At 46.1% G+C, this 10,993-nt stretch overlaps 1 protein-coding gene across 2 annotated transcripts; it reads right to left on the bottom strand.

Annotated features, from left to right (window-relative positions):
- Positions 1–298: 298 nt before the first annotated feature.
- On the bottom strand, positions 299–9,120 carry CCL5 (C-C motif chemokine ligand 5). 2 transcript variants are annotated; one of them, XM_008971258.6, is made up of 4 exons: positions 8,846–9,120; positions 7,151–7,262; positions 4,186–4,267; positions 299–1,090 (listed from the first exon to the last, which is right to left on the bottom strand). In XM_008971258.6, exons 1-4 carry the CDS (start codon positions 8,919–8,921, stop codon positions 896–898), a joined length of 465 nt encoding a protein of 154 aa, XP_008969506.1. In that variant the 5' UTR covers positions 8,922–9,120; the 3' UTR covers positions 299–895. The 2 variants fall into 2 exon arrangements, with proteins under 2 accessions (XP_008969506.1, XP_003818023.1); XM_003817975.5 differs by lacking the exon at positions 4,186–4,267 and having other exon boundaries at positions 8,846–9,098.
- Positions 9,121–10,993: the final 1,873 nt, after the last annotated feature.

Genomic DNA, 10,993 nt, shown 5'->3' with positions numbered 1-10,993 from the left:
GAGGAAGGGCCAACCAAGGTCTGCGGAAACAGAGAGACGCTGTGGCAGGCAGTAAGATAAACTTGGGGACTCAAGGGTGGGGACGTAGTGACTATTGTCTCCCCTCCCCCTCCAGAGTGGGTAAGTCACTGATTAGTTTAATTGCTCTGCCTACCCATGCCCCCTTCTCGGAGAGCTTTTGTTTTCAGCCCTGTCATCCAAATCTAGGACGGACATCAGGTGTTTGCAAGCCCTGGACCCCTGTGTGCTTAATGCTCACGGGGAAGGACAGTTCCCCAGGAGGAAATCAAGAGTCAGCTTTGTGGTTGCATTGAGAACTTTAATGGTAAGCCGATTTTTCATGTTTGCCAGTAAGCTCCTGTGAGGGGTTGAGACGGCGGAAGCTTAAGAGTGCAGTGTTCCTCCCCTCCTTGCCTCTAGAGGCACGCTGACTTCCTTCCTGGTCACAGAGCCCTGGCAAAGCCAAGGGGCTTCAGAGCTCAGAACCTAGAGACTTCCTTTTGACAAAGCAGCGCCTCAGAAGCTCTTCTAGGCTTTAGTTGGGGAGGCTTTTTGTTGTTGTTGTTGTGACGGAGTCTCACTCTGTCACCCAGGCTGGAGTGAAGTGGCACAATCTCAGCTCACTGCAGCCTCCACCTCCTGGGTTCAAACAATTTTCCTGCCTTAGCCTCCCGAGTAGCTGGGATTACAGGCGTGGGCCACCACGCCCGGCTAATTTTTGTATTTTTAGTAGAGATGGGGTTTCATCATGTTGGCCAGGCTGGTCTCGAACTCCTGACCTCAAGTGATCCACCCACCTTGGCCTCCCAAAGTGCTGGGATTACAGGCGTGAGCCACCACTTCCAGCCTGGGGAAGGTTTTTGTAACTGCTGCTGTGTGGTAGAATCTGGGCCCTTCAAGGAGCGGGTGGGGTAGGATAGTGAGGGGAAGCCTCCCAAGCTAGGACAAGAGCAAGCAGAAACAGGCAAATTTGTGTAAGTTCAGGTTCAAGGACTCTCCATCCTAGCTCATCTCCAAAGAGTTGATGTACTCCCGAACCCATTTCTTCTCTGGGTTGGCACACACTTGGCGGTTCTTTCGGGTGACAAAGCTGTGGGAGAGGAGAAGAAGAGGGAGGATGAGACCTTGTCAGTACCGGGACAGCCAGTTTGGGGGATGAAGTGGATTAAGGTATAAAGGGAAATGATAATGATATCGGGGTAGGGCATATTTGGAGCTCCATAAGATTTTATTTGTGGCTTTTAAGGAGAGAACATTTCCTCTTCTGTTGGATCAAAGGGCTCCAAGCCAGAAACAAATTTGTGTGCATTTTAATCACCTTCACACAGATGCATGTAGCCTGAAAAGCTAAGAGGATACGGAGCCTTGAAGCCCAGGGCTGAGCCTGCCAATCACTAGACTTTTCTCAGCACTTCCTCTGCTCCAGGCCTTGTGCTGGGTGCTTAAGATGCAGAGAGAATAAGGTGTCCCTCAAGAACTGAGTCATGGTTGAGTAAGTGGGAGACAAGAAGTTCTTTTTTTTTTTTTTTTTTTTGAGATGGAGTCTTGCTCTGTCACCCAGGCTGGAGTGCAAGTGGCACGATCTCAGCTCACTGCAACTTTCGCCTCCCGGGTTCAAGCGATTCTCCTGCCTTAGTCTCCCAAGTAGTTGAGACTACTGGCGCCCGCCACCATGCCCAGCTAATTTTTGTATTTTTAGTAAAGATGGGGTTTTACCATGTTGGCCAGGATGGTCTCAAACTCCTAACCTCAGGTGATCCACCCACCTTGGCCTCCCAAAGTGTTGGGATTACAGGCGTGAGCCACGGCACCTGGCCTTTTTTTTTTTTTTTTTCCTTTGAGACGGAGTCTCACTGTCACCCAGGCTGGAGTGCAGTGGCACGATCTCGGCTCACTGCAAGTTCCACCTCCCGGGTTCACGCCATTCTCCTGCTTCAGCCTCCTGAGTAGTTGGGACTATAGGCGCCCCCCACCACGCCTGGCTAATTTTTTGTATTTTTAGTAGAGACAGAGTTTCACTGTGTTAGCCAGGATGGTCTCGATCTCCTGACCTCGTGATTCACCCGCCTTGGCCTCCCAAAGTGCTGGGATTACAGGCATGAGCCACCGCGCCTGGCCGAGAAGTTCTTAAAAGAACATCTGATTTGGCTTTAGACAACGCAGTGCCTGGCACACTCAACAAGTGAATACATCTGTGCATGGGTGGGTGAACGAAAGACGGGCATGACCTTGAGTCTTCATTTCACCATTTATTAGTTTGATCATTTTGTGCAAATCACTTAAAGCCTCTGCGTCTATTTGCTAAGCTCTGAAATGTAGATAGAAATAATTCTTTGCACAATTACTGTGAAGCTCAAAGGATAATATGTATGAATAAGTTTGGAAAAATACCATTCATGTGTTGTTACTAGAATGCTCTGAAACTTCTCCTTTAGGGTGGATGAGAGCAACATGAGACTAAAAGTCCTGGTACTAGACACTGTGGCTCAGGGGAGTTGAGGGCCATGAGATAATGGCAATGTCAAAGCACTTGCACCAAGTAACCAGCCAGAATGTGGAGGCCTATGAGAATCAGAGGCCTTATCTCTATAGTCATTGATGATAAAGCTGGAAATGTAAAAGTTGGGGGTCATGAGGGTCAGTCCAGCTGCCTGCCTCACCTGTCTGCTGGGAAACTGATTCTACCTGTGCGAGACCTTGGGCCTTGCTAGCAGCGCTGCCAATTAACACATTACTTCAGGGTCAGTCCTGCCTACTTACCCTTTCCCATTTTGGCTTTTCCTTTAGGATTTTTTCCTGCACATTATTCTTATTATTATTTGAAATTTGAACACTGATTTTACTTAAGTTCAAATACTGGATATGTTATTTTAGAGATTCTCATAGGAAGAAAATCAACTATTTATTGTGCAGCCATCCAGAAGTTTATTTATTTATTTTTATTTTTGAGACAGGGTCTCACTGTCACCCAGGCTGGAGTGTAGTAACATGAACACAACTCACTGCAGCCTCAACCTCCTGGGCTCAAGTGATCCTCCCACCTTAGCCTCCTGAGTAGCTGGGACCACAGGTGTACACCACCACACTTGGCTAATTTTTTAAAATTTATTTTTGTAGAGACAAGCTCTTACCATGTTGCCCAGGCTGGTCTCAAATTCCTGGGCTCAAGCCATCCTCCTGCCTCAATCTCCCTAAAATGCTGGTATTACAGGGGTAAGCCACCATGCCTGGCCAGGAGTTTATTTTTTATTTTTGAGATGGTGTTTTGCTCTTATTGCCCAGGCTGGAGTGCAGTGGCACAATCTTGGCTCACTGCAACCTTCGCCTCCCGGGTTCAAGCGATTCTCCTGCCTCAGCCTCCTGAGTAGCTGGGATTACAGGTGTGCGCCACCACGCCCAGCTAATGTTTTTGTATTTTTAGTAGATACGGGGTTTCATCATGTTGGCCAGGCTGTTCTTGAACTCCTGACCTCAGATGACCACCCGCCTCAGCCTCCCAAAGTACAGGGATCACAGACGTGAGCCACCGCACCCAGATAGAAGTTTATTTTTTAAATCTTATTGACCCATGCAGTATGCCACATGATTACATAGCATAACAAAGGAATTATATGTCTCAAACACAGAAATTCCGCCTTTGCTTTTGTGATTACTATCACATTAAAAAAAAATAGAAATGTATTCCCTAGATGGAAGTATTATTCCCAAATATGTTCTGATGTGCTATGTACCCACCTTATTTAAATATTTCATCACTCATTCATTCTTTGGTTTAATATTTTCATTCTTTCTCTATGCATGTATTGGTGTGTCTGTCAAAGTCATTAAGCTCTTGTGGTTCTCCTGATTCTGTGCCTAACAGCATTAAAATTTTTTTTTAATTGTGGTAAAATATTCATAACATAAAATTTACCATCTTAACCATTTTTGGATGTATCCTGCACATTCTTGAGCCTAAATATTTTCAGACAAAGTGAAGCCTTAGATTGTCTGGTGAGAATGAGGATTTCTTGGTTTCTCTTTGGGTTTCCGTTTCCCAGCCTCACTCAGAGCCACTTGACCATCTCTTTTTCTCCCACCCCGGTGTGCAGAGATGAAAAGGGAACGGAAGCAATATTCTGGCCTCTCATACTTTCTAGAGTTTGTGTTCTTATTTAGGGTGGTGTGAGAGTTTCAGACACAGACCTTGCCCTTGTTCAGCCGGGAGTCATACAGGAAATCCTGCCAGACTTGCTGTCCCTCTCTCTTTGGCATCCTTGACCTGTGGCTAGGAAGTCAAAAGGCCAGGAAAACAATACCTGAGATGAGGGTAGCTCAGGCCTCCATTTCCTGCCCCCAACCTCCCCGCAGACTGTGATACCAAAGAACAGCCCCTCCTTGCCAAGTCTTCCCTCCTTACCTCCATTTTTGGCACCCTCTGCTTGCCTGACTTCCTCCTTCTGCCTACCCCTTAAGAGCGGATGTTCTCAAAGCTGCTGCCCTTTTCTCTTCTTTGCGTTTTTTCCTAAGTCTCTGGCCCTGGGCCTGGCACATAGTTGATGCTTAATGGATGTTTATTGAATGAGTAAGTGAATGAATGAATTGCATTCATTCCTTAAGTTTCACCTGTTACTTTTGTGTATGCAATAATGCATTTAGATGATAATGATAATAATAAGCTAACATTTATGCACCTACTGTGTACCAGAGCATATTCTAAGCATTTTCATCTTACTGTGACCCAGTGGGGGAAGTACTTCTATTACCCTATTTTGTAGAGGAGGTAATTGGAGTTACGAGAGGTTAATTGAAGGGCCTACACTCACCAAGTGTCATAGCTGGAGTCCTAACAAAGCAAACTAGCTCTAGAGCCAGTACTCACCAAGGCAGGCTGCATTGCCTTTTTAAAATTGGGATACCCCTTTTTCCCACAAAAGAATGTCATATTTTCAGCCCTAACACCCTTTCCTCAGCTACCAACTCTTCATTTCACCATCACCACTGGACATATCCACAGGGTTATCTTGCTGGCACCTTAGCTCTTTCCTCTTTAAACAGCTCTTTCACAAGGCTTAAGATGGTTCTACACTTCTCCAGCCAGAGGTGGAAACCTCAGTGTCATCCTTAACCCCCATTTTTCTCCCTTGCTCTTGAGCTCAAATCACCTGCTAGGGCTTGCAAATTCCACCTTTGAAGGTTTCAAAAGTGTCTGTCTTTGAAACCTCCTGTCTCTCCTTTCCTTCAGGCACTGTTCAGCCTCCAATACTACTCACATGGATAACAACAGTAGCCGCTAAACTGGACTCCTGTTTTCTCAGCTTTCCCTGTTCTAGCTCATTTTACACTTGACAGCTGCATTTAGCACTTTTGCTGCATTTTCCTGACACTCCGTGCTTTCCTACATGGAGACTGTACATAAACCAAAGTAGAATCCTGGGGGACAGTCCCTTTTCCTGATATATCCCATTCCCTAGGCTTTTCTCTGCCAGGCCAAATCTCTCCTCAGACAGCACCATTTACAGCAAACTTGTAAATCCCTGAAGCTGAATGTGTTTCCTCTCTCTTTCCCTTGTCATGGTTTTTTTTTTTTTTTTGCTGGGTACTCTAGTCATTGCTGTGTCTGTCTTGCCCCTCTTATTAGACTATGAGCCCCATAAGGTTGGGCTGGGACAGTGGCTTTAGTAATCTGTGTCCGCCAATAGTATGTGCTCAGGGAAGGATTTTCTTCTTTTGAAAAATATTTGTTTTCAGAAATAAAATTAGTAATTGTTAAATATTACCATTATACTTAAAAGGATTCATCAGACCCAAAGTCTGTCTTTGAGTACCTCTAACTTTGCCAGTGTCATAAATTTTTGGACTAAAAAACTTCACCCTGGCTGGGTACAGTAGCTCACACCTGTAATCCCAGCACTTTAGGAGGCTGAGGCAAGAGAATTGCTTGAACCCAGGAGGCAAAGGATGCAGTGAGCTGAGATTGCACCATTGTACTCCAGCCTGGGCAACAGAGTGAGTGAGACTCTGTCTCAAAACAAAAACAAAAACAAAAACTTCACTCTTATATAAGAAACTTCAGAATTGCACCATTTTCATTTTTTAAGTCTCTACCATAAATTTCTTAAGCAATTGTCACTAATGACTTTGCTATAGTAGAAAGAGGAGGCTCTAGAGATGGACTTCATCCCTCATTTACTGTGCAGCCTTGGCTAAATCAATAAACCTCTCTGAATCTTAGTTTCAATACCTGAAACATGGAGAGAATTATGCATGCTTGTCAGAGCTAAGTGTAATTTAAAGATCGTGCACATAAGACATTTGACACATAGTAGGCATTTCCTATATAGTAGTGTTTATTATATTTTTCCAAATATACTAGCTTGCATATTTAAAGGTGAATCTCATTTCCTTATTTCTTCTCTGATGGATGGCTTTTTGTTTTTTTATTTGACTACAGTTATAGATCCCTGACCTCTGACCTCTTCTCCCTAGTTCCTCTGAGGTTTAGGTGGATTTGACTGGGTGTGAAATATGGGGGACTGTGTGAAATATGGGGTTCTTCACTGAAGGGGATGACTGACTTGATCTTCCCCACATAGGAGCATTCCAGACCATGTTTCAAGTAAAGGCCACACTAGTAAAGACTGGAGTCCTAGGCCAGGCACAGTGGCTCATGCCTATAATCCCAGCACTTTGGGAGGCTGAGGCGAGTAGATCACGAGGGCAGGAGATCGAGACCATCCTGGCTAACACGGTGAAACCCTGTCTCTACTAAAAATACAAAAAATTAGCCAGGCATGGTGTGGGCACCTGTAGTCCCAGCTACTCGGGAGGCTGAGGCAGGAGAATGGCATGAACCCAGGAGGTGGAGCTTGCAGTGAGCCGAGATTGCGCCGGTGCACTCCAGCCTGGGCGACAGAGTGAGACTCTGTCTCAAAAACAAACAAACAAACAAAAAGATTGGAGTCCTGGGAACATAGTCCATTGGAGTGGGCACGATTCTCTAAGGACAGCTTGTCTAGTCTTTTTACATGATAGCAGGGGACTCTGAGGCTAGAGATGGAGGAGCTGTGGCTGCTTGCAGCTGGAGGATAGGTGGAAGTGGGTAGGGCATCCTCTCAGAGGACTCCTGGGGGAACAGGCTCTGGGAGGGCTCCATGGGGCTGAGACTCACACGACTGCTGGGTTGGAGCACTTGCCACTGGTGTAGAAATACTCCTTGATGTGGGCACGGGGCAGTGGGCGGGCAATGTAGGCAAAGCAGCAGGGTGTGGTGTCCGAGGAATCTGGAAGAGGAAAGGAAGGAGGGAGACCCTTTTATTCATTGCTACTGCACACTTGACATTGTGCTGGACACTTTATATGATTTATTTAGAAAGAACTGTTATCTTCCTTGACAGAAACTGAGGCTCAGAGAGGTAAAGTCACTTGGCCATGGATAAACAGTGGCAGAGTGGGGATTCCAATGCCTCATCTAATCCTTGAGCCAAGCTTGTGTCCAACCCTCTACACCGTAACCTTCTGCCCTGGGCTTTCAGGGCCTCCTCCTGGCTTGTCCTGGGTCCTCTGGCTTCATTCTTGCCCTTCCAGCATCCTCAATGGATTTGGAACTTGCTTTCTTTGAGACCTAGGGCAGGTTGTGGGGAGGCTTCCAAAGCTCAGGCTCCATGACTCAGCCAGGATCCTAAGAGGGGCCTGGAGATGCATATTGTATCTTGGGAGTTCTGGTTGAGCTGCAGTGAGAAGGGCTCTCAACAGAGAACTTCTTGTTGGTCAGTTAATTCAAGATGACGTTGGGAAGCATCAGTTGCCACTTCCCAGCAGAGGAGTAGTTTTTATTTTCCCAGCAAGATGGAACCAGGTTTGAATACCAGTCTCCCCATTTCCTAGCTGTGTGCCTCCATGGACAAGTTACTTAACCTCTCTGTTTTCCCATCTGTACATCAAGGACAGCTACTCAAAGAAGGGTTGTGGGTATTAAATAAGATGTATAAAAATCGGCTGGGCACGGTGGCTCACGCCTGTAATCCCAGCACTTTGGGAGGCCGAGGCGGGCGGATCACGAGGTCAAGAGATCGAGACCATCCTGGCTAACATGGTGAAACCCCGTCTCTACTAAAAAATACAAAACATTAGCAGGGTGTGGTGGCGGGTGCCTGTAGTCCCCGCTACTCCGGAGGCTGAGCCAGGAGAATGGCATGAACCCAGGAGACGGAGCTTGCAGTAAGCCGAGATCGTGCCGCTGCACTCCAGCCTGGGCGACAGAGCGAAGACTCCGTCTCAAAAAAAAAAAAAAAAAGATGTGCCAAAATCAGCACAATGCCTGATCCATAGTAACCATTTAATTAGCTTTTATTATCCTCTCCTTGTTTTTATTTGTTTTTTAAATGTATTCACTCTAATAAAGCCACATACCCTCTCATAAGCCAATTTTTTTTACATTTATGAAATGAGAGAGAATATGGCTGTCTCAGGGTCTCAGGAAGTTTTAGTTTAGTTAAATTTCTTAGAAACCCTGCTGCTGACAGGCATGAGTCAGACCTGTTTCAAAGTCAGTGTGAACTACTGATGACTACTAATCTCCCCAACATGAGTCCACACTCAGTGAACACCTGTAGGCCTTGAGGGTGTAGACCTTGAAGACAGAAAAACTGATCAGGAGATCCCTGCCATGAAGCAGCATAGAGATCTCTCAAGGACAACAGGACATATGGGTAAGACAATTCATAAGAATGTAAATAATGGGGTTCAGACAGTATTCATGCTACAGTTGAAAAGAGGGCAAGGTGTGGGACAGTCGTTGGGATGGGGTAGGCATTCTAGGCAGAGTCTGACTCCAGGGGCTGTGGTGGTCAAGACCAGGACTTACATGGGGAGGCAGATGCAGGAGCGCAGAGGGCAGTAGCAATGAGGATGACAGCGAGGGCTGCCGCGGAGACCTTCATGGTACCTGTGGGAGAGGCTGTGCGAGGTCCACGTGCTGTCTTGATCCTCTGCAGGAATCCTCTGCAGCTCAGGCTGGCCCTTTATAGGGCCAGTTGAGGGGCATCCCCTAAGGGGAGTTTCCAAAATAGCAACCAAGCATTGGCCGGTATCATAAGTGAAATTGCACAAAACGGAAAAGAAAACTGAAATAGCCTCCGGAAATTCGAGTCTCTGTCTCTCCCTCACTGCTCTCTCATCTAGAGTGAGCTCATCAGTTTCCTCTTTGACCAAGCACCAATGGTGGAAAAATTTCTCTGCTGACATCCTTAGTTTTACCTTCCAGGGAAGGGGTCCTCCTCAGAGAGCAGGAAGCCACTTTCTTGGGGACAACAAGGAGTGGCAGTTAGGACAGGATCAGAAGTCACTGAGTCTTTATTACTCACTGAGTCACTGAGTCTTCAAAGTTCCTGCTTATTCATTACAGATCTTATCTCCTTTCCCTCATCCATGGAAGGATGTTATTTATAAAGTGTTTTATTGAGGAGGGTCCTCTGGATATACAGTCCCCAAAGGAGGTGAGCACACTCACACTGTAAATTGAGGCAGTTGATGTGAGCTGGGCATTGGGAACCTTTTCACAAGATATGAGTTGGAATGAGTCCTCTTGTGGGAATTTCTTGCTTTCATCCTGGTCATAGGGTCTCTCCCATTTACTTGCTAAGCAACCTTTGGGAAAAGTGCTTAATGTCTTTGAGTTCTATTTCCTTGTTTATAAAGTGGAATAATTGATTAGAGACTTGTTGAGAAGCAGAGGGAGAGAAAGATCTCTTACAGCATACTCTATCATTATTGGCTACCATTTACTGAGGGCTTATCTGTGCCAGCCACTATTCCACTGTCTTAGCGCGTGTCAACTCATTTACTATTATTATCCCCATTTTATGAATGAGGAAACTCAATAAATACTGGGATCCCATCTCACTGTAAGGCCTTCTTGGGCACAAAAGTTACAGAATATGAAAGCTTCAAAGTACTTTAGGGATCATTTTTTCCATGTTCTTCAGTTGCACAAGAGGAAACCAAGGCCCAGTGAGCAGGAGTGACTTGCTAAGAACACACAGCAAATGAATGACAGAGTTGGGATCAGAACCCAGTTGCCCTCACTCCCACTTCAGTGCTCTGTCCATTAAGTACTGCCCAACATTAAAGGGTTCGTGGTTAGGAGTATCCTCAAAACTGAACCCATGTGGAACTTCTGGATTAGAGCTAGGGTCCTTACTGCATTCCAAAGAACTGGATACAGTAAGTCTTCATCAATTCCTATTTTAGTAGTTCAGAATTAGCAACAATTTGGTCCGGGCTAGGCTGAAATTGGCATCTGAATAATAATAATAATTATTATTATTATTATTTTTGAGACAGTCTTGCTGTGTCGCCCAGGTTGGACTGCAGTGGCACAATCTCCGCTCATTGCAAGCTGTGCCTCCCCAGGTTCACACCATTCTCCTGCCTCAGCCTCCCGAGTAGCTGGGACTACAGGAGCTGGCCAGAATGCCCGGCTAATTTTTTTGTATTTTTAGTAGAAATGGAGTTTCACCATGTTAGCCAGGATGGTCTCTATCTCCTGCCTTCGTGATCCGCCCGCCTTGGCTTCCCAAAATGCTGGGATTACAGGCCGTACCCGGCCGGCATCTGAATTATTTAAGAGAAAAGTGTTTATTGAGAGTGACAAAAGCGGCCGGGCGCGGTGGTTCACGCCTGTAATCCCAGCACTTTGGGAGGCAGAGGCGGGCGGATCATGAGGTCAGGAGATCGAGGCCATCCTGGCTAACACAGTGAAACCCCGCCTCTACTAAAAATACAAAAAATTAGCCGGGCGTGGTGGCGGGCGCCTGTAGTCCCAGCTACTCAGGAGGCTGAGGCAGGAGAATGGCGTGAACCCGGGAGGTGGAGCTTGCAGTGAGCCGAGATCGCGCCACTGCACTCCAGCCTGGGCGACAGAGCGAAACTCCGTCTCAAAAAAAAAAAAAAAAAAAAAAAAAGTGACAAAAGCAAAATAAACAAAATGTAACCCCCTACTGAGATCATTTTC

The sequence above is a fragment of the Pan paniscus genome, chromosome 19 (genome assembly GCF_029289425.2).
Source record: "Pan paniscus chromosome 19, NHGRI_mPanPan1-v2.0_pri, whole genome shotgun sequence".
Classification (NCBI taxonomy): Eukaryota; Metazoa; Chordata; class Mammalia; order Primates; family Hominidae; genus Pan; species Pan paniscus.
Note: the sequence above shows the minus strand (reverse complement) of the source record. Positions and strands in the feature narration are given on the sequence as shown.